Genomic DNA, 23476 nt, shown 5'->3' on the forward strand with positions numbered 1-23476 from the left:
TAAAGTGCCCCTGGGTTCAATCCCCAGTATTAAAAAAAAAAAAAAAGAATCCCCATGCCCTTTATGTATCACCCAAATACCCCAAGCTCCTATCCCTAAGCAACTACCAGTCTACTTTCCATTTCTTATGTGTGTTTTAAATTTAACCTCTACTTATCAGGAGATAAGATTTGGGAAAAAAAGAGAGAGAGAGAGAAGTGATTCTTCAATGTAAACATGAGGTGTAGTGTAGTCATCATGAGTTATTCTACATAGAACGTGTGTGTATGTGTGTGTGTGTGTGTGTGTGTATGTGTGTGTGTGTGTGTGTGTGTTTTGATGCATGTATTTTTATCAAGAGCGCTTTAGAGCCAGAAGCTGTGGCACAAGCCTGTAATCTTCAGTAGCTTGGGAGGCTGAGGCAGGAGAATGGCAAGTTCAAAGGAAGCCTCAGCAATTTAGTGAGGCCTTAAGCAATTTAGTAACACTCTGTCTCAAAATAAAAATAAAAAGGCCTGGGGATGTGGCTCAGTGGTTAAGATTAGACCCCTGGGTTTAATTCCTGGTACCCCCCACCCTCCCCAAAGAGAGAGAGAGAGAGAGAGAGAGAGAGAGAGAGAGAGAGAGAGAGAGAGAGAGAGAGAGCATGTGCAAGCGAGAGAGTGCTTTAGCTTTGTTGAGATGATTGGCAAGTCTCTTGGTGATTAGCCCTTGCTGTTTGGGGAGTGAGTGTAGAGGGTATGTGTATGGGGGCTGACCTGGGCTAGGAGGATGGGTCTGGAGAGGTTTGGTATAGTAGAAGTTGCTGAGAAACATGACAGAGATCCAGTGTGTGAACAGGGAAGAGTTGACATGCTGGGTTTGCTGGTGGCCACATTTGTCAAGGTCTTGGAGTGAATCCAAAGCCACCACCGAGCCACAGACCTCAGATCAATGAACCAGACCTCCTTGTGAGCCAGCCAAGCTGAGTCACTGCCCAGCTCAGGGTCGGCTGACTAGGCATGATGGGGAGTCAGGCTCCAAGGTGAAATTCCTTTGTTTCAAGTTCTTAGAAGGCCTCCCAAGGTTTTTCACCACCTCTAGCCTTTCTTCCACTACAAGTGAGGAACCTACTGTCTTGCAATCTCTAGGACCCTTTTTCTATATTTTTCTTACTGGTGCATTTGAGGTGATTTTTTTTGGGGGGGTGGGGCTGGCCTCATAGAGGACAGGCTGGGGGAAGAGCCATCCCCATAGCTCTGTGGGGAATTTGAGGCCTGACTCCTGCTTCACTCTAGTGACACTGGGTCGGTCTCTGCTCCTCTCTAAACTTTAGTCTTCTTATCTGTATACAATGTGAGCTCACAGAAATTACATCCTCAGCCTCCTCAGCTGTCTGAACCTGTGACATAGGTCAATCCGGTCAGCCGTCTCTAGTTTGCAGTGTTCTCTCACACTGCTGATTATCCTTACTTAGTGTCCCCAGGCCCACCTCTCAGCAGCATAGTGAGAGGCTCAAGCCCAGACCTAGGCCAGATAAAATTTGTGCTCTTAGCTCTGATGCTAGTTAGCATTGTAATTTGGGGCAAGTAGCCATCCTGTCTGAGCCTCAGTTTCCTCATCTTTTGTGGTACTTGAGGTTGAACCCAGAGGTGCTCTACCACTGAGTTACAGCTCCAGCCCTTTTTATTTTTTATTTTAAGACAGGTCTCACTAAATCGCCCAAGGTGGCCTTCAACTTGCAGTTATATCCTGCCTCAGCCTCCCGAGTTGCTGGGATTACCAGAGTTTGGCACCATGCCTGGCCTTATCTGTAAACTAGCAAAAGTACTAGAGCCCACCTGCTAAGGTGGATGCGAAGAGGAAATGCATGTCAAGTGCTCTGAGCATGTTAGGTGCTCAATATATTTCCCTGACATAGATGAGGCCACGGGGCATGCCCAAGGCCAAGTTTGCTGTTTGCTCTTTCTATCACATGGTTCCCCTTCCTTCAGGGCAGAAGCAGAGAATAGGATCTTTTCCCTGTTCCTGAAGCCAGGCCTCCCTACTTCTACTGAATTGCTAGTCCATTTGCTCCCTGTGGGCAGTATGTTGCAGGGGCTTTGGAGAAAGTTTAGGGCCACAGGTCAGTAAGTCAGCTAGGACATCAATACAGGAAGCCTGTGGGACATGCTACAGGCAGCCAGACAAGGCCATGTCCTGCACATTCTTACAGAGACCTAGTGAGGGGAGGGCAGGGGCCCAGGTGGGGATACAGTCCTCTGGGAGTCACTTCCTTCCTCATGCTTGCTCATCATTGCCAGGCATAGTGAGTGTTACCTGGAAAGAACTTTCTCTGGAGCTGGTCTCCTTGCTGTTCCCATGGGTCTTATCCCTCTTCCCTCCTCCCCCAGCTTCAGGCCTGCCTCACCTGCTCCCTCTTTCCCTGCTTCCTATCTCTTGCTATTTTCTTCCTGCCTACATTTCCCTTGTTTTGCCCAAAAGAAGGAAAGTGACAGTCACCCTGACCTGACCTGTCTTCCCCACCCAGGTTCAATCAGGTCCCTGCTCCTTCTCTAGGGCCACATTCCTCAAGGGGAAAACCACACAAGGATTCATGGTTCAAAAGGCAGGTTCTGGGCCTCACAAATGACGTCCTCTGGTGAATGGGAACCCTGTCAGGTAGCTTGTTTGACAGAGGTGGACAGTTACTCTTAGAGAAGCCATGCCCATGTCTGAAGGTATCAGCTGGTAAGAGGCGGAACAGTGGCTGACAATGTGGGTTTGGTGAGGAGATGTGGTAGAGACCCTGGCGTTCTGTGTCCTCTCATTCCCCTCTGGAAATGGTCCTTCAAATGCTGCAGTGGAGGGTGGGAATTTGGCATGCAGCCAGCAGGCTGTGGGTGGCTGTTCCTGACTTACCCACGCCCATCCTAATTTAGCTCTTCTTAAAGCACCAAAACTTACAGGAATGGAAAATGCAGATACCACCTCAGATCCTGTGGCCTCTTGTGCATTAGTGCTGGATGAATTATCTGTTCTCTTTTAGGATTTGGTCCTCTCCCAGCTCTCTCTTGGTTGTGTCTGCCTTCTCTGAGCACTTCTTCTTCTTTGTTTGGTACCAGGAATTGAACTCAGGGGCCCCTTTACCACTGAGCCACATCCCTAGCTCCTCATTCCTCCTTTTTTTTTTTTCTTTTGAGACAGAGTCTCACTAAATTGCTGAGGCTGGCTTTGGACTTGCTATCCTCCTGCCTCAGCCTCCTAAATTGTTGGGCTTATAGGCATGTGCCACTGTGCCTGATTTAGCATGTCTCCTTTGACCTTTTTCTACAAGCCTCATCTCCCAAGCCCACCTGTAGGGGACACTGAGCCAGCCCATGGATGCTCCCTCATCCCTCTCTCTTCAGTGCTGGAATCCTTTTGAGGCTGGCTCCTACTTACAGCTTTCCTGCTGCCTCCCAGAATATGATGCCCCCCAGGGCAAGACCCACATGTGCCCTGGGTCTTGCTCACCCAGCCCAGTGCCTGGAATAGAGATGCCCAGTGCTGCAGATGGCCACACTTGATTGTTACCCCACATGGTTTGGCCCTGCCTAACCATCCAAATTGATAGTGGAACCTCAGAATTTTGGATTTAAATGAATACATCACATTCGGTGGACAGACCAATGCAACTTCTATAAGAGATGGTTCAGAAGCATCAAATTTCTCCTTATTTAAGGGAAATACTTATAAGTATTTTGGTGAAAACAAAGGAAGATTTGTGTATGAATAGGAGTTCCAGGAATAGTGAGAAAATAGAGTGCTGAAATGATGAAATAAATTATACAAGATTTCTAGAACACGTGTTTCCATACTGAAAGAGCCTGCTGAAGGTCCAGCCCAAGAACTGATATGGCAAGGGCATTGTGAATTTTAGAGCAGCCAAAATAAGAAAAAGAAGATCCTAAGAGCTTACCTGTGGGGAACAGAAGGGGTAAATGCAAGGATTCAAGAATTGGAATAGCTTTGGACTTCTAGATAGTAGTTCTAGAAAGTGGAGACAATGGAGTTACGCTTTCAAAAATAATTTTAACAGGGCTGGGGATGTGGCTCGGGCTGGGATGTGGCTCAAGCAGTAGCGCACTCGCCTGGCATGCGTGCAGCCCGGGTTCGATCTTCAGCACCACATACAAAGATGTGTACGCGAAAAACTAAAAAATAAATATTAAAATTCTCTCTCTCTCTCTCTCTCTAAAAAAAAAGAAAATAATTTTAACAAATTGAAATTATTTCCAACCTACATTTTTGTTATTGTTCTTGTTGTTTTGATACCAGGGATTGAACCCAGGGGAGTTTAACCACTGAGCCACATCCCCAGCCCTTTTTATTTTGAGACAGGATCTTGCTAAATTGCTTAGGGTCTTGCTAAATTACTGAGGTTGGCTTTGAAATTGCAATCCTCCTGCCTCAGCCTCCCAAGTCCCGGGATAACATATGTGTGCCATCATGCCAGGCACAACCTACAATTCTATATCTAGCAAAAATCTTTACCTTAAGTGTGAGGGCAGAATAAAGACATTATAATGTGGGCTAGGGTTGTGGCTCAGCGGTAGAGCTGCGAGGCCTAACACGTGCGAGGCCCTGGGTTCGATCCTCAGCACCACATAAAAATAAATAAACAAAATAAGGGTATTGTGTACAACCAAAAAATAAATACTAAAAAAAGACATTGTACTGTAAGCAAATAATCAAAAATGTACGTTTCCTACACTGTTTTTAAGGAAGGTACTGAAAGATGGATGCATTCCAACCAGGCAGGAAAGACATGGGTCAAGAAACCGGAGTGAGACAAAGGAAATTTTTTTTTGGCTTATTTATTTATTTTTATTTATGTATAACAGCAGAATGCATTACAATTATTATTACATATATAGAGCTCAATTTGTCATATCTCTGGAAATTTCTAAGATGCTAATGAAACGGCAGGGTGGGGGGTCCTTGGCTGACTACAGCAGGGCCAAGCATAGGGGTAAGCAATGTGGATTGGGAAAGCAAATGTCCAGAAGAGGCTTCCAAGGTGAAATAAAAATGGATAGGGACTTGTGATTCTGGGGAAGAGATTTCCTTGCCCCTCCAGGAAGTGGCATTAGGATTAGGGAGGATTGCTGTCTTCTAAGTTCAGTAGAACCACTAGTCAGTTTAATGTAGTGTTTTATGTACAGTCAGTGGTACTGATAGAAAATGTGTCAACGTGCCTAGGCTATAGTCCCCAGAAATTTGATCAAACCTTAATCTAGGTGTTGCTTTGAAGGTAGATATGATTAAAGTCCATAATCAGCTGATTTGAAGTGAGGGAAATCACCCTGGGCAAGCTGAATGACCTAATTCAGTTGAAAGGCAGATAGGAAGCTTCCCTGAAGGAGAAGATTCCACCTGTGGATAGCAGCTTCAGGTGTGCCTGAGGGTTCCAGCCTATGTTTCAAAGCTAAGTCAGACCCACAATTGCATAAGCCAATTCCTTGCAATCACTCTTCCCTCCCCTCCCTCCCTCCCTCCCTCCCTCCCTCTCTCTCTCTCTCTCTCTCTCTCTCTCTCTCTCTCTCTCTCTCTCTCTCTCTCTCTCTCTCTCTTTGGTGGGGAGGAAGGATGTACTGAGAATTAAATCCAGGGGTGCTTAACCACTGAATCACACCCCCATCCTCTTTTATCTTAATTTTGAGACGGGGTCTTATTATATTGTTGAGGCTGACCTTAAACCTTCCATCCTTCTGCCTCAGCCTCCTAAGTTGTTGGGGTTACAGACATGCATCACTGTGCCTGGCTTGTTCACTGTTTTAATCAAATAACTTATATTTAATAAAATGAAATAATCACAAGTGTGTGGCTTAGTGAATTTGACATATGTGAATACAGCTGAAAAAAGAACATGCCAGAATTCCAGAAAGTTCTCTCACACTCTCTCTGAATTATTACCCCACACTTCTAATATCATAAATTATTTTTGCTAATCCTTCAATTTTGTCAAAACAGAATCCAACAACGAATACTCTTGTGTCTGGCTTCTTTTGTTCAACTCAGAATATCTTAATTTTCATGTTTATCTTTTCCTTCAGAGTTCTACATGAACAGATATGACTGTAATTTAAAAAATGATAATAGTGCTGGGCACAGTGGTACACACCTGTACTCCCAGCAGCTCAGGAAACTGATGCAGGAACTTGCAAGCTGGCAAGTTCAAGGACAGCTTCAGCAATTTAGAGACCCTGTTTCAAAATAAAAAATAAAAGGGGCTGGTGATGTTGCTCAGTGGTTAAGCACTCTTGGGTTCCATCCCTGGTATCATAAATAATTAAATAATATTCATAATAATGATAGCAACATTTGCCAATCAAAACACTTTCAGAAACTAAGAAGGGTATTTTGCAGGGAGGTTGGCAAACAGAAAAAAAATAGAACTTCAAAAATCAGCTAACCAAGCAAGACTGTGGAACCAACCTAGATGCCCTTCAATAGATGAATGGATAAAAAAAATGTGGCATTTATACACAATGGAGTATTACTCTGCATTAAAAAATGACAAAATCATAGAATTTGGAGGGAAATGGATGGCATTAGAGCAGATTATGCTAAGTGAAGCCAGCCAATCCCTAAAAAACAAATGCCAAATGTCTTCTTTGATGTAAGGAGAGTAACTAAGAACAGAGTAGGGATGAAGAGCATGAGAAGAAGATTAACATTAAACATTAACATTAAACAGGGATGAGAGGTGGGAGGGAAAGTGAGAGAGAAGGGAAATTGCATGGAAATGGAAGGAGACCCTCAGGGTTATACAAGAGGAAGTGAGGGGAAAGGGAAAAATAATACAAGGGGGAGAAATGAATTACAGTAGAGGGGGTAGAGAGAGAAGAGGGGAGGGGAGGGGAGGGGAGTGGGGATAGTAGAGGATAGGAAAGGCAGCAGAATACAACAGACACTAGTATGGCAATATGTAAATCAATGGAAGTGTAACTGATGTGATTCTGCAATCTGTATACGGGGTAAAAATGGGAGTTCATAACCCACTTGAATCAAAGTGTGAAATATAGTATGTCAAGAACTATGTAATGTTTTGAACAACCAACAATAAAAAAATAAAAAATCAATAAATAATAAAAAAAGATTAAAAAATCAGCTAACCATACAGTTTATAATCAGACATATAAATAGTGGGCCACAAGGAAGACGTATGTGGCCCCCAAATTGACAAGGTGACTCAGTCTCCTGTTGGGCTCCTCTTGCCTCCAATCCCAGGCTGTGGGTGACTGCTAGCACTTGGACCCACCACAGGCTGGCAGGAGGCCTCAGCCCTGGAGAAAGTGGAGGCATGTATCTTGAGAGCCTGCTAGGGCTGGCCTGAGGACAGACACCTGAGGATATCCTTGTACTGAGGTAGCCTTGCTGGCTGCAGAAATTCCACATTGAGGCTTCACCCTGGGAGGGGCTGTTTATTTGTGGGATGTGCTGGCTGCAGGAGGAGGGAGGCCCTTGGATTTATCAGCTTCTCTCTCAGCCTTGAGCTAGTAGTTATAAGCTTTGCCCCAGAGTCCAGCGACAGTTATCCCAGCAAATTCTCTTGTAGTGGAGTCAGTGGAGTGGCAGTTGTGTGGGCAGAATGCTGGCCAAGGGACTTCTCCAGCATTCAGTCCTGGTTAAAGGTTTCCAGGCATTCCTGAGCGCTGCCAGGGAGGGTGTGGGACATCCCAGAGCACCCACTGGAATAGCTGGTATCTCCACCCGCAGTCCTCGTCCCTTCAGTGAGATCCCTTCCCCTGGTGATAATGGCTGGCTAAACCTGTACCATTTCTGGAGGGAGAACGGTGCTTACAGAATCCACTATCACCATGTCCAGAATTTCCAGAAGTATGGCCCCATTTACAGGTAAGCCTGGCAGAGGGCAGAAGCAGACAGGATAGGGAGGTACAGGGGCATAGAGAGGTACAAGGGCGTAGGCAGCTCGGCTGTGCTCCCCTCTCTCCAAATGGTCTGTTTTTAGTTCCAGACATCTGCCTACCTTCTGATTTTATTTCTTCCAGGCTGGGCATGGTGGTGGGGAAGGCCTCTCCTTTCCCCTTTGAAACGTTACGGTGGCCGCTGAGTGGTAAGAGAGCAAGGCTCCTAATGCCTCCCATAACCATTATCCCCAGGATGCCTTATGAGGGAAGTTTGTTGTCCTCATGGTCAGAGGAGGACACTGAGGCTCAGTGTGCCTGGTCACTAGTTAGATCTCCATCCTGCCGGGGTGCTAACTGCATCCTCTGCAGCCCTGCGTGGCTCTAGAGCAGCTGGTTCTGTCTCTTTCCTTTTGAAGGGAAAGGAAAAGAAAGCCTTGCTTCTGCTTCAGCCCTTTGACCCTTTGACCCTTTGACCATGGCTTGTCCCTGGCTTACTGATGGCTAAGGTTAGTGACATTCAAGATACTCCTGGAAGCATTTTTTGGTTGATGTGTGGGGAGGGTGGTGTACAGGGGATCAAACTCAAGGGCACTTGACTATGGAGTCACATCTCCAGCCTATTTTGTATTTTATTTATTTTTTAAAGTATTTTTTTAATTGTGGATGGACACAGTGCCTTTGTTTTATTTTTATGTGGTGCTGAAGATGGAACCCAGAGCCTTACACAGGCCAGGCAAGCGCTCTGCCACTGAGCCCCAGCCCCAGCCCGAAGTCAAAGAATTCTAACAGGAAGGTCATGGTGCGGGGAGGAGCACATGTGATATCTTGGAGGGCTTGAGGGGTGGGGTGGCTGTGTGAGTTGGGCTTGCTTGTGTTGGGACCTTACTGCTGTCTCCCTCCCTCTCTCACAACCCTGTCAAAGCCCAGATTGCTTCCCCCCACCCCCCACTTACAGGTGTTTGGAGAGAAAGCTGTTTGGGAGAAAGTGGCTCCTTCCTGTGTTTCCTCTCTTCCTCTCTGTCCTGGGCCTGTCAGTTCCTGCAACCCAACCTTACCTCATGTACCCCCCTATTATCTCTGCTTCCTTCTCTCTCTTTCTTTCCCCACTATCTACTTCCTCAAGTAGGAAGGCCTTATTTAATTTTTTTCTTTTTTATTAGTGCCTTATAATTATACATAGTAGTAGAATTCGTTACATATTTGCACAGGCACACAGTAAAACAATATAATGTGGTCAGTTTCATTCCTCAGACCTCCCTTCTCCCTCAGAGTACCTTATTTCATTAGCCCTCTTCTGATCTGCTTTCATTTGAGCCTTGCAACATGTCTTCAAAGTTGTGCTATTAGCCCCATTTTATGATGGGGAAACTGAGGCCCAGGGAGGAGGAGGGTCTTACTAAGGTCACCCAGTTCATCAGGACAAAACCAGGACTGGAACCCAAATGGTATGACATCCAGGTCTGTGTGTCAGGATGATGCTACAGCTCATAGCTGGGAAGTGACAGACTCCTGATAAACATGAGGAATTTGAAATACAGCTTTCATGGTTTTCCCCCATGCGGTGAAGGCTGTTTCTATTCTCTATGGAACAGTTGAGAAAATGCAGACAAGCACCAATGAAAGATGGAAATCAGATCCAGCCTTATCCTGGTAACACTCGAGTACCACGGGGAATGAGTGTGCTGGGTATGGCGGTGCCCCACGGCGCATCCCAGGTTTCTTTCTTCTTCTCTTTCTAAATAATTTTAAAGGGCAGCACAGTAGTCCACGGTATGGATAGGCCATATTTTTAAGCCAGTCTTTGAAGGTGAACATTTAGCCCACTCCCAGCTTTGGCACTGGACCCAGCAGACTTGTTTCTAATGTCAGGTCATTGCCTTGGCAAGCTTCCCAGGAGTGGGATTGATAACACTGAGAGCAGATCAAGGACTTGGCGATCTGGGTTTGGGATATGGAGCTAATACTTAAAAGGACACTTGGTAGCCGGAAAACACCGAGGGGATTCTCTGGGAGGCCATGAACAAACCAAGGCTGAGACTCGGGACAGTGGGCCCAGGCCTTCTGGCTTAGTAGTGAACAAGGTATTCTCCAAGGTGGGCAGGAGACACAGAGGGAGAGGAGAGAGGGGAGTGACAGCAGATCTGGCTTGCAACCGCATGTTTTTGTCTTAAATTTGTATCTTCAAGTAGCCTTTCTTAGGCAAAGGCAGATGTAAACAGGGAGTAGGATTTTCTGTTGTTTTGTAGTAAGGCTTTTTTCTCCCTTTCTTTCTTACACAGCAGAACTTTACTGCCTCATAGTTCTGGAGCCTGAAGTTTGAGATCCAGGTGTCTGCAGGGTTGCTTTCTCCGGGGGCCTCTCTCTTTGCCTTTTAGACATCATCTTCTACCCTTGTCTTCACATGGTCGTCCCTCTGGGCTCTGTCCTCCTTTTCATCTTCTTATAAGGATGCCAAACACATGGAATGGTCGCATTTTAGTAGAGACTGTCTGCAAAGTGCTTTGTGACCCCTCTTGTCACCAGGCTCAATGGGTTCTGGCCTGGCTGGCAGGCTACAGTGAGTCGCAGGCCCTTCCAGAAGGACATAAAAGTGTGCCTTGGTTCTGAGAGTCTGAGGTGCTGAGGGTGTTGCCACAGGAAGGACAAGTGTAAGACTGAAGGCTGGCTGATCCATGGAAGCCTCCGGGTTGGTCAGGGGCTAGTCCTGGCATGTGCTTTGTGACAACAGCAACCACGATCATGAAGCTATCTCTCATAGAAGGCGTAACCACATCAATACCCTGCATATTTTGTCCTTCAAGAACTCTATAGGTACTGTATCTGTCTCCACTTTACAGACAAGGAAACTGAGACTCAGAGAAGTTAAGGGATTTGCCTCAGGACACACAACAAGAAAGCTGTGGAACCCTACAGCAGTCGTGCAGTGAGCCCTGACTGCTCAGGGTCTCCATGGCTCTCCTTGGATCCTGATGTCACCCTTCTCCCCACCCCTCCAGGGAGAAGCTCGGCAACGTGGAGTCAGTTTATATCATGGACCCTGAAGATGCGGCCTTGATTTTTAAGTCGGAGGGTCCCAACCCAGAACGATTCCTTATCCCCCCCTGGGTCGCCTATCATCAGTATTACCGGAGGCCCATGGGAGTCCTACTGAAGTGAGTCCTGAGCCATTTCCAGGGTGACAGGGGAGCCCTGAGGAGGGAGATACTAGCGGGCGGGCTGGGACCAGATTTGCTCTGTCCTTCCAAGCAGGGCCTCTAGGCAAGACCCTGTCATCCTCTTGCCTTTATAACACGTGTGACAGTGAAGATAGAGAAAGTGAACTGTCCTGCCAACCTCCAGGGAAATGCCAGGCTGAAGATCTTTATGAGTAATTAAAGACCCTGGGAAGTTCTCCTTCGTTGCTTTAATCATTAAATCCCACCTTACTGAGCATCCACTATGCACTAGACCTTGTACCAGGTGCTGGAGGAACAGTGACAGAGAGGGCAGGGTCTTTCCACAGTGAGTCCCGCACAGTCTAAAGGGGCAATGAGAAGCAGTAAGTCAGTGAATTGAATGTAGTGGCTACTGTGTTCTCATCAAATTATCATCAATAATGAAAATGTAGGGGCTGGGGTTGTAGCTCAGAGGTAGAGCACTTGCCTAGCACGTGCAAGGCCCTGGGTTCGATCCTCAGCGCTACATAAAAATAAATAAATAAAACAAAGGTATAGTGTCCAAATGCAACTATAAAATAAATATTTAAAAAAATGAAAATGTAGCTGGTCATGATGGTGCACACCTGTAATCCCAGTGTCTGAAGAGGCTGACCGTTGCAAGTTGGAGGCCTACCTGGACAACTCAGTAAGACCCTGTCTCAAATTTTTAAAAAGGGCTTGGGATTAGATTAGTGATAGAGCATCCCTAATACCAAACCCTGGGCACCAAAAAAAAAAAAATTAAACTTGACTGTATCAAGTATTAGCGAGGTTATGAATGAAGTAACTGGAACTCTTATCCTTAGCTGGGCAGACTGTAAACTGGTGCCTCTACTTTAGAATTGTCAATAGTTCTGAAATTGACTATTCATATACCCATGATGAAACAGTTCTGATTTTAGGGATACACTCCCAACACATGTACCCAGGGAACATGGGCTAGAATGTTTGCTCAGATGCTATTCATAATAGCAAATATCAGAAAGCCACCTAGATGTCTAACAGAAAAGTGGATATGCAAATGGTGGTACATACTGGTCAGAATAAATGGACTCTATGTCCCACAATGGTGTAGATGCTATTTGGAAATATAGAATCCAGCAGTGTGGTGGTGCATGCCTGTAATCCCAACAGTTCCAGAGGCTGAGGCAGGTGGATTGTGAGTTCAAAGCCAGCCTCAAAGAGACCCTGTCTCTAAATAAAATACAAAAAGGGGTAGGGATGTAGCTCAGTGGTTAAGCACCCCTGGGTTCAATCCCTGGTACCCCCCACCCCCCAAAAATTACACATACACACACACACATTCCAGTGGAAAAAAGCAAATTCCTGAAAGAATGATAGCTTTTTTAAGAACTTGAAGACAAGTATACATTTTTAAAAAGTACCTTTTAAGGGCTGGGGTTGTGGTTCAGCAGTAGAGTGCTCGCCTAGCATGTGCAAGGCCTGGGTTCGATCCTTAGCACCACGTAAAAATATATAAATAAAAACAAAGTTATAAAAAAAGATTGATTGAAATAAATTATTTTTTAAAAAGTACCTTTTAAGAACAAATGATGAGCCAGGTCCAGTGGCGCATGCCTGTAATCCTAGAGGCTAAGGAGGCTGAGGCAGGAGGATCACAAGTTCAAAGCCAGCCTCAGCAACAGCGAGGAACTAAGCAACTCAGTGAGACCCTGTCTCTAAATAAAATACAAAAGGGCTGAGGATGTGGCTCAGTGGTCGAGTACTCCTGAGTTCAATTCCTGGTACCAAAACAAACAAAAAACAAACAATGATGGAATAAAACCATACACAAAAGAGATTAAGGGGTCCAAGTTGGTGGTCCCTGGGTGGGGAGGAAGGGCACTGGGAGAACTAGAAGGGTGAAAGCAAGCCAAAGTCAAGTTCCTAGTTTTTATGTTGGGTGATGAGTTTATAATAATATATCCAACAAACAATATGTCTCCCAAATTACAAAGGGGGCTACATGTGGACTGATTTTTAAGAGAACTTCAGGAACTCATCTGTGTGTTTGTTTTTTATGGGATCAAACCCAAGGCTTTGCACATGCTTTACCACTGAGTTCCATCCCTCAGCTCTTTCTAAAATTTGAGATAGGATCTCATTAAATTGCCCAGGCTGGCCTCACACTTAGATCCTCCTGTCTCAGCCTCCTGAGTAGCTGGATTGTAGGTATTCCCCGCTGTGTCCTGCTGAACTCAGGTTTTTGATTAATTGTGTGTACCTGAGATTCCCGCCACTGTAGTGAATAGCAGCCACTTTTTGGGTACAGAGGGGAGAGCTTGGTCAATTTGTATAGGAGTAAGAAAAGGTGATGGGGGATGGGCTTGACAGTGAAGGTGAACATGGGCCAAGAGGAGAGGCAGTACAGTAGAATGGGCAGACTTGCAGTAACAGGGACTGGACAGCTTGAAAATCGCTTAAAAGGTGCTGAGGATATGAACTTTTGGCTTGCAGTGGCAGCCACAGAGGGAGTGGGGGGGGATTGGAGTTTTGATCTCCATCACCCTCTTCCTTCCTTTCTCCTCTCCTAGGCCAGGCAGAGCAGGGAGGAGGTGACAGGCCCAGGGTGTTGGGAGGAGGTGAGGACACATGAGTGCCACATGCTCAACTCTGGCTCAGTTCTGGGGAGGCCGAGTGGCTCCTCTGTGTTTGTCATGCTTGGGGACTGTGACCACGGGGCTTGGGGCCTGTGTTTTCTCAGGAAGTCAGAAGACTGGAAGAAAAACCGGGTGATCCTGAACCAGGAGATGATGGCTCCAGAGGTCCTCAAGAACTTTGTACCCATGCTGGAGGCGGTGGCTCAAGATTTCATTGGTGTCCTGAACAAGCGTGTCAAGCAGCAGAAATCTGGGAATTTCTCAGGAGACATCAGTGATGACCTGTTCCGCTTTGCCTTTGAGTGTAAGAGACTTGCTCCTGGTTAGCAGTGGCAGAAGGGACAACACTTGCATGTGGCTTGGTGGAGATCATGGGGTCACTGCAGGAGATCTGGGTATAAAATCAGCTTTCAATCATGAACTTGGTATAAAATCAACATTCAAATTCCTCACTTGGTAGGTGAGAAGAACTTGAGGTGGTTGTAGCCTCTTGGGTTCTGGGTGGCTGATTACCCAAGGATTTATGTCCCCATTCTCCTGTCTGACCTGTGAATGTAGCCAAGTCATCAATTGCAATGAGAACTCCCTCTTGGAGGAGGGGTGGGCCGAGCAGGTTCATCCCAGCATGGGGCCTTCCTTGGCACAGCTGGAGACCCATCTAGACATCTCTTTTTTCCATCTAGACATCTCTTTTCAGGGGTTTCCATATGCCCTTCTGAGGTACCCGAGCAGTTGTCAGAAGGGCAGCTTTTTTCCATCCTGTGTTCTTATCCCTTTGGGGCTCAGGCCTGGGTTCCTTTACTGGAGGAGTTGAGGCTAGGTCAAGGGCTCCTGTGTGTGTGTGGTGGAGGCAGAGGAGGTCCTGGGAGCTGAGGCTCTCCGATGGCCCGGCTGGAAGAGGCCCCTCAGCCTCATCCTCTCCTGGCAGCCATCACCAACATCATATTTGGGGAGCGCCTGGGGATGCTGGAGGAGATTGTGGACCCCGAGGCCCAGAAGTTCATCGATGCCATCTATCAGATGTTCCACACCAGTGTGCCCATGCTCAGCCTACCCCCAGAACTGTTTCGCCTCTTCAGAACCAAGACCTGGAGGGACCATGCGGCCGCATGGGACACTATTTTTGATAAAGGTGAGGGCTCCTTTGGCTATTCCCAGGACATCCAGGCTTGGGGGCCAGGAGAGCCTTGTTTACCTCAAGGGGTGGGATCTCAGTGCTGGGAGAAGCCAATCCAGTTGGAAGGCCCAGGCCTTGGGTTGCTTCTTTGTCCTGAGCTTTGTCAATGGACATCACTTATCATGTAGGAAACCCATTCTCTGGTGAGTAGCCATGGTATCAGGAAGGCCCTGGAAGCCCTGGAAATGGTGGGCTCAGGCTGGCTATTGGGGGAGATTAGAATTTTCTGGAGATAGAGAAGCAAAGATGTTCATAGTTTTCCTCAAAGGAGCTCAAGATCCCTGCAGGGTTAGGGTCAGTGTCTGAGTCCCAGCTGTGCTGGGTCTTAAGCGTTCAGAACTTGGGTGGAAGAGAATGGAGAAGGTCAGGTGGAAAAGGCTGATTGGGGTGGGCTGGAGTCAAACGCCACCTCTGCCTCTTACACCACACGATCTTGGACAAGTGACTGCCTCTCTGAATCTCCATTTCTTTGCGTGAAAATGGGGTGTCTCATCCCCCATAGAGCTGTGGCCAGGAATTAACAAGCAGATACAAAGAGCTTAGTATAGGTATTTAGTAAAATGATAGCCTTCAAAAGGTGGGGTGTTGGGATCCAGAATTCCCAGCCCTTGATTCTACCTTTTCCCGAAGATCACCCTCCCCACTTCATCTGGGTTCTTTCCCCTGCTCCACAGCTGACAAATATACACAGAACTTCTACTGGGACTCGAGACAGAAAAGAGACTTCAGCAAATACCCTGGAATCCTGTATAGTCTCCTGGGAAGTAACAAGCTACCCTTCCAGGACATCCAAGCCAACATTACTGAGCTATTAGCAGGAGGTGTGGACACGGTGAGTGGCTGTGGGCACATCTCCTGGTTCCTGTGCCCATGTGCACCTTCCCTCCCAGTGGTGTGGTGGTCTGAAGTCCTGCTATCCCAAAGGGTCCTCCCCATATGGGATATGCCTTCCTGTCCTGGCTCTATCTCTAAACACTCATTTCCTAGGAGGGTGATGTCAAAGTCAGGTTACCCACAGGCAGAGTTTGATGCTGATTGGACACTTTTTTTCTGTGCCTGTGAGAAGGCATTACCAGGTGTAGGTAGTGAGGCTCAGCTTCTGCATAAGTCTTCAAAGGCCAAAGATTTATTTGGAGGCCTGCTCTGTGGAAGCCCAGGCCTATGGGGGACACAGCTTACTTAGATCCAGGGAAACTGGCAGGACCTCAGAAAGCTTGCAGGGGCACAGGAATTTGCCCTGGGCTCTGCCCTCCAGGGTCTCTTTGTTGCTTTCCCTCCTCCCGTTCCACACCTCTGTACCCCATGGTCCCCCCACCACCCAATACTTAGAGGCAACTACTGTGAGGTCTCTCTCCTGCTTTCTGCACAGTACCCTAGAAACTTCTCTTCTTGAACATTAAAACCTATCTGTCCTGTGCGCCTTCCCTTTTTCTAATTTCTTAAACTCCCCTATGCTGTTGGGACAGTGAGTTAATGATTTGGTGTTATGGATTATTAATTGGGATATAGGCACTGAGACTATAGAGATGAACACACTAAACCTCAAGGGTTTTTAAATGGCTGAGGTAAGGGCCATGTTCACCTACTCAGGACACTGTAACCCAATAATTTCAATGGAAGGTGATTCTCTCAGTTCTGGAGGCTAGAGGTCCAAGATCAAGGTGCAGGTAGGATTGATTCATTCATTAGCCTTTCTCCTTGACTCATAGATGGCTGTCTCTTCCCGCTATCTGCACCTGACCCTCCCTCTGTGCATGTTTGTGTCCTAACCTCCTCATCCTAGAAGGACACCAGACATTATGGACTAGAGCCCACATGGATGACCTTCTTTTATTCTTATTACCTTTTTAAAGGTCCTATCTTCAAGCGCAGTGGTGTAGAGGTTAGGATATTGATATGTGAATTTTATTGTTTTTGTAGTACTGATGATTGAACCCAAGGGTGCTCTGCCACTGAGCAACATCCCTAATTCTTTTTACTTAATTTTTAAAAATTTTGAGTCCGGGTCTTCCAAAGTTGATGAGACTGGCCTCAAACTTGTGATCTTCTTGTGTCTGGGATTACATGCAGGAGCCACTATGTCCTGAAATGTGAATTTTAGAGGCACACAATGCAGATGATAGCAGGAAGGCAGAGATGCCATCAGATGTTTGTCACCCGAGTTACAGGGCCGTGATGCCAGAGGCATATCCCTGTAGGACAGGGAGAGGAGCTAAAATTCAACTTGTATCTTGAAGTCCCTTGTAGGAAGAGAGAGAAGGAATTTCACTTCAGGACTAGCAAGGGGCATGTGTCAAAGTCCCCTGGGTTAATAACTTTCTTTCTTAGTTATTATTTTTATATGATACTCTAGTGGAGAAGTTTTGGTACCTATGACAGGCTGTAGATAGAGCCTTGGCGTGCATTTGAAAAATAGTTCATTGTGGGTGATATAGAGGGAGTCTCCAAAAGGTGAATATCTGCACCAAAGATGAGAAACCATTTATGAAGCACATGTTATCTGGCAGGCAGTGTCCCAAACTTTTACACACATTCCCTCCTGTAATACTAGCAAGGGACACTATGAGCTATGTTATTCTCCTCCTCCTTTTTTAGATGAGGAAACTGGGGCATAAAGAGGTTAAATAACTTGACCAAGGTCACACAGCTACTAACTTATTTAACTACCTTATCAGCCAAGTATCTTCCAAGTACCCACTCTGTGGAAGGTCATGGAGGTCCAGAGACAAACCCCCTACATGTGTGGTTGGGGTCTTGAAGGAGTGGATACTTGTTTCTTGGGTGGGGAAGGGAATTCCAGTAAGAGGAACTAGCTTGGGGGAGATTTCTGGGCTTCAGGAGCTGTGTGCAACTCTGTGTGGCTAGAGGGCCAGGTGTGTATGAGAGGGGGGTGGTGGTGGCACTAGAGGAGAGCAGGCAGGTGTTGAAGGGGCCACATGGGTCAGGCCGGAGCCTCTGTACTTCTCCTGGAGGATCCAGGGAACTAGACCAGGATTTAAGGCCGAGAAGGCACTGAGTGCCACTTTTTCCAATGTGTTCCCTGCTTGGAAGAGAAAGATCTCCAAGCGTTGTGGACAGAAACTTGATCCTTGGTAAGATGCTACACCAACAATCCAAGTTCTAGTCACAGAAGGGAGGGTGTTCCAGGCTGGGATCCTAACTGGGCTTAGTTTATCATCATAGAGGAATCTGGGACTGTGGAATTTGAAGATCAATGTTCACTCTCTCTAGCTTATGTTGAAATTAGCTGGTTAGTCTCCATTTGTTCCACATGCTAATTGCAACTCTGAGTGCAGGTCTGAAGTCTGACTTTGAGACTTACTTGAAACTCTGCTGCTGTAGGCTGGGGAGGGGTGGTTGTGCCACGGGGCATGTGAACAGGAATTGCAGTCATTTGGGAGCACAACACTTTTGGAGGTAGGATTTGGCTTCTAGAGGCCCCCAGATTTCTGTGGTGAAAGACATCAGTAGTACAGCTGACACTCTTCTGGCTGGGGAGATGATGGGTGACATGAGGGATAAGGGCAAGGACAAGTGCTGCCCCAAACATTCCTGCCTGGGTGGCAAGAAGGCCTTCTTAGATATTTGCCTTTCAAATTGTTGGGCCATCCACTTTTGTGGCCCTCCACTTTTGCAGGTGGCGTGGAGACTGGGACGAGGTAGTTTTCGGGGGAGAGGTTCTTATAAACGATAATTTAGTTGGGTTCTTCACCTTGAGATGCCTTGAAGTGACAGGCCCTCCTGGTCTTCTGCACCCCCACATTCCGTGCCAGACATCCATGACCCTGCAGTGGCACATGTACGAGATGGCACGCACCCCAAAAGTGCAGGAGATGCTGAGGGCAGAGGTTCTGGCTGCCCGGCACCAGGCCCAGGGAGACATAAACACAATGCTGCAGTTGGTCCCACTCCTCAAAGCCAGCATCAAGGAGACACTGAGGTAAGCCCATGTCCACCCACCCAACTCCTGGGCAGGGCTGGGGCAGGGCTTGGGAAAAGGCTTCCAAGGATGTGGTGGGAGAGGCAATTAGAAGTAGGAAGTGAGAGGCTGGGAATGGGGAGGAGATCTGTGAGTTGAGCTTGGGGACATCTGGGTACCCTGGGCTAGCCCTGGCCCTCAGGTAGTCACCAGCCCTGACAGGACCTGAGTCCTGTCTCAGATGCCCTGGGAACTGCATCTGGGTCTGAGATGCCATGCTGATGCAGAAATCGGAGTGGGGATGACCTGTATCCAGGTTTTGTGGCCATCTGTTCTGAGTGTCGTCTTCCTCACAGACTCCACCCCATCTCTGTGACTGTGCAGAGATATCTTGAGAATGACTTGGTTCTTCGTGGCTACATAATTCCTGCCAAGGTAGGTACAACCAGGGAGTTACCGGCTCTGCTAGTCAGACAGAGGAGGCTGGGGTCAGGCTGCAATTCCAAACAGACAGTGGTGATTGGGGGCTTCTGTCCTGACTTTCTGCCTTGCCCTGGGGCCCTGCAGAGCTCTCAGCAGCAACAGTCCAAGTTTGAATGAAGAACAGAGGTTTTAGTCACCATGGGGAATGATTACTGTATGTTCTGGAGTTCAGGGTTAGGAGGTAGACCTCAGTCTGCCTGGGTCGGTGGAAAGCACTGGGGCTGGGGAAAGGGCAGGAAAATTCTCTGGGTTATCTCAGCCTTGAGTTTTCAGCTGTCCTCATTTGGTGGGTGAAGTTCAGGGAGGGGCTGGGCCTTGGTTAAGGTCATACACGTGGGCAGAATGTTCTGCCCTGGGTGAGCTGGGAAGCCCTGTGGGGATTGGGATAGGAGGACGGAGAGGATGGAGCTCAGGGACTTGGGGAAGCTGGGTGTTGTGCTCAGGACTGTGGGAAGGTGGGACCCACTCAGACCTCTGATCACTTCGTCCCCAGACACTGGTTCAGGTGGCCAATTATGCCATGGGCCAAGAATCCAGCTTCTTTACCAACCCTGGAAATTTCAACCCAAACCGATGGCTGGACAATGACAAGAACAACACCTACTTCCGGTATCTTGGCTTTGGCTGGGGTATTCGGCAGTGTCTGGGCCGCCGGATTGCAGAGCTGGAGATGACCATATTCCTCATTCACGTGAGTTGAGCTTGAGGACATCTAGGTACCCTGGGCAAGCCCTGGCCCTCAGGTAGTCACCAGCCCTACTCTTTCCATCTCTATACAGAGCCCAGAGATCATATAGCTGGGGCACATCTGTCTCCCACAATTCCCTATGGCTTCCTCTTTTGAGCTAATCCACTTATCACCCACCGGTGTCCCCTGGCCATCTATTCTCCCTCAGGTGATGGGATGGGGGTGGGAACAGGAGAGGGAATATTGCCAACTAGTCAAGGTCTAAATCCAGGGATCAGCAACAGTGGTTCATTTTGGACACAGTGCGGGGTTAAATGTGGACCTGGTTGTCCACTCTTAGAGTGCCTCAATCACACTCAAAGGCCCTGCTGGCAGATGAACAAGCTGGGCCCAGGGGAGACAGAACCCCCTCCTTCCCCTAAGCCCACTGCTCCCTTTCTCAGGTACTGGAGAACTTCAAAATTAAAATCCAACATCTCGGTGATGTGGGTACCAAGTTCAACCTCATCTTGATGCCTGAGAAGCCCATCTTATTCACCTTCTTGCCCTTCAAACAGAACCCAGTTCTGGGATGATCAAGGTGGAACTACCCTCCCACCAACCAGGCCAGCAGTCATGCAGTGAGATGGCCCGATGGCGGGTACAGGGTGTCTGCATCTCCAGTCCTCTGTTCCCACCCTGCTCCTTTCACACAGGTGGCTTTGGGTCCCAGTGGTCCACTGCTCCTGCTCAGTTGAGCCCCTCCTCTCTACCCCACCTTTTCCCCTTCTTGACCCACCTCAGGTAGACAATAAACTGTACTTTGGGTCCACACTTATAGTCTTTTTGTTTTTCCCACCTCTTCCCTTTTGGCTATTTCTCTCCTTCCTGATTCCTTTCTCTTCTCTGGGCTGGAGTCATCTTTAACTCATAAAAATGTCAGTGCTGGAAATGGCCTCACCATCAAAGATGTCCAGATCTGCCTGAGACAGATGAAGAAACTGAAGTTCTAAGAGATTCAAGTCATCCAAGGTTACCCATGATGCCTGTGGCCAGAACCTGGGCCTGTTGACTCCATGAGGACTCCTTCCTGAGTCCCGTCTGCTTTCCCATCTCTGGCTGCATTTGGACATAATCTAGGCAGCTCATTCTCACCCTAGTTGACAGGAGGACTTCAAGTTCTTCCCCTTTCCTAAACATCTGATGAACCAAACTCAGAAAAAGAAAGGATTTCTGACAGAATAGATACTTGGGCAGGTGGGAAGTCCCCGTCTTCCTCTTGTCTGCAAACAGAGCTGGTTTCCAGTGGCCTCACTTCCTCTGGCAGTTCAGGAGGGTCCTACCTCCCTGGTGCCTCTTCTCACCACCCTCCGGGGTTCATTATGGCCTTTGGCTTTCTGAAGATGCCAGCTCCTACATCAGGCTGGAGGTTATATGGCTGCCGCAGAGGGAGGGCCTAGGACCAGAGTGGGGTCTGGGAGGAAGAAGTGGAGGCCCCAGGCTACCTTGCTTCAGGAAAGAGGCGAAAGCTCACTGAGGTACAACATTTAATAAAGTCATCTTTGAGGGGTGGGGTGAGACTCCTCAGCATGCGGGAAGGCTCAGGCCTGCTGGGAGTTGGAGATATTCTGGTGGTTCGAGGGCCTGTTGAGCTGCTTGTCTTGGTTGGGCTGTGCAGTCTCCAGCTTAGAGGGCCGCCTGAGATCCTTGGAGTTGGTTGAGCCATTCTGTGGTAGGCAAAGCACGGCCGCCAGTGAGTATACTTCTGTCCCCAGGGGTAACCTGTTCTAGGGCATCTTGCCTGGTAAGGCAAGGATCCAAAACCCAGTGGGCTGTGACTTCCCAAAGATTTCTAGACCCATTTGATCACAGCATGGAACACCTAAGTCTGCAGGGCTCAGGTGAGTTTCAAAGGTGGCCCTGTGTTCCCTGTCAGTCCCATTCTCAGGTCCTTCTCAGGAGCTGTGGAGCCTCAGCCATAAGCAAAGAACAGATGGCTCAAGAGCAGAAGAAATCAGGATCTTGGTTTTGGGGGCCAGTGTCCCTAGAGCTAAGCTTGAGGGACATCTGTGAGTAGGCCTTGGGAGCCTACAGCAGCATTATGATTACTCCAAAAGGGTGGCTGATGGGAGGAAGAACCTTGGGACTGGGAGTTGGGTGGGTGCAGGGGTACAAGCTACTCTGTCCATGAGCAAAACCTGTCCTAGACAACCAGATATGGGGACACAGCCTGTAATCTCAGTGACTTAGGAGGCTGATGCAGGAGGATCATAAGTTTGAGGCCAGCCTCAGCAATTTAGCGAGAATCCCATCTCAAAATAAAAATTTAAAAAGGGCTGAGAATGTAGTTCAGTGATACAGTGCCCTTGGGCTAAATCCCTGGTACCACAAAAACAAAACAAAACAGTCCTAGAGTACTGGCAGTGCCAGGATATTGCAGAAATGCCCACATGGGCTGCCCCTTATCTCTAGTCATCTCCTCCTTGAATTTCACAATAATATGTTGGGGAAGGGGTAGTTTTGGCTGGGGTTTCTATTCCCCTAGACAGGTGGGGAAACTGAGGCCACACAAGGGCTTCTGTTGGGAACAGAGCAGGAACTTCAGCCCAGGACTTCTGACGCTCAGCCCAGGAGCTGGTCTCTCAAGTTTTTTTCAGTGATCAGTGATTTGGGTGGGGGTGGGTGGCTCTACCACTTGAGCCCCCATAAGCTCCTCTGAAGGGGTCACTTACAGGCTGGTTTACGATGATAGGTTCTGAGGGGGGCCCAAAGCCGTGTTCTTGCTCCTGTAGCCGTGTGGCCAAGTCCTGTTTTTCTCGTCCCCAGCGTCGAGCTGAGTCCTCTAACTGCAGACATGAAGAGGGCAGCTGGAGAACCAGTGGGCAGTAGGGCCCATCTCTGAGACCCAGGACAGCCAGACCCCAAGCATTTTCTCTGAGCAGAAAGCCAAGCTCTGGGCAAGAGACTTCAGGGGTAGAAGGGACAGCAAGAGGGACAGATACCTTCTCTGTATCCCAACAACATACTGAGTGAGTCCTGACTTGGGGTTCACACTGGGCCTTCACTCTGACCATGGCTGCACACTGGACTCTGATGCTGGTCATAGACTGACTCTAGATCCTGGACATACACTGAGCACCCATCCTGGCCACACACTGATCAGAGAGCCTACGTAGTCTCATCAACCCCTGCATCTCACCCACCTGGCTTTCCAGGGATAAGATCCGGCTCTGAGCCCGTTCCAGCTTAGCCAGGAGATTAAATTTATCTGAATTACTGGCAAGAAGATCCTATGGGCAAAGCAAAAAACTCATCAAGGCCCCAGCTTGTGAGGTGAGCTCAGGAAGCAGCAAGGCACTGAAGGAGAATCCAGCCAGGTTTCAGTTCCAACCAGCTCCTCACACAGAGCCTCAGACCGGGGCCCCTGGGCCGGACCCTCCTCCTGAAGTTCAGCATAGGCTGGGTGTGCGCTTTTTTTCATAGCTATTTCTTCCATGATTTGGGGCATCTGAAGTTATTATGGATCAATTTTCAAATGTGAAATGAATCAAGTGGCTCCTGTGAATGCACAGAAGACAGT

The 23476-nt window shown here is 47.9% G+C and overlaps 2 protein-coding genes across 4 annotated transcripts in view; one reads left to right on the plus strand and one right to left on the minus strand.

Annotated features, from left to right (window-relative positions):
* Window positions 1-7482: 7482 nt before the first annotated feature.
* Cyp11a1 (cytochrome P450 family 11 subfamily A member 1) lies at window positions 7483-20730 on the plus strand. The gene is made up of 9 exons (XM_005316954.4): window positions 7483-7839; window positions 10850-11005; window positions 13755-13954; window positions 14579-14782; window positions 15502-15659; window positions 18601-18767; window positions 19103-19181; window positions 19723-19920; window positions 20361-20730. Exons 1-9 carry the CDS (start codon window positions 7574-7576, stop codon window positions 20490-20492), a joined length of 1560 nt encoding a protein of 519 aa, XP_005317011.1. The 5' UTR covers window positions 7483-7573; the 3' UTR covers window positions 20493-20730.
* A 696-nt stretch (window positions 20731-21426) lies between these two features.
* Window positions 21427-23476, minus strand: part of Ccdc33 (coiled-coil domain containing 33) — an 83144-nt gene continuing 81094 nt past the window's right edge. For all 3 annotated transcript variants that reach the window (XM_078049297.1, XM_040274407.2, XM_040274408.2), the window contains 3 exons: window positions 23100-23186; window positions 22629-22742; window positions 21427-21623 (listed from right to left, as the gene is read on the minus strand). In XM_078049297.1, the coding sequence (XP_077905423.1) occupies window positions 21498-21623; window positions 22629-22742; window positions 23100-23186 (327 nt within the window). In that variant the 3' untranslated portion in view covers window positions 21427-21497. The remainder of the gene's footprint in view (window positions 21624-22628; window positions 22743-23099; window positions 23187-23476) is intronic.

This window comes from Ictidomys tridecemlineatus, chromosome 5 (genome assembly GCF_052094955.1).
Source record: "Ictidomys tridecemlineatus isolate mIctTri1 chromosome 5, mIctTri1.hap1, whole genome shotgun sequence".
Lineage (NCBI taxonomy): Eukaryota > Metazoa > Chordata > Mammalia > Rodentia > Sciuridae > Ictidomys > Ictidomys tridecemlineatus.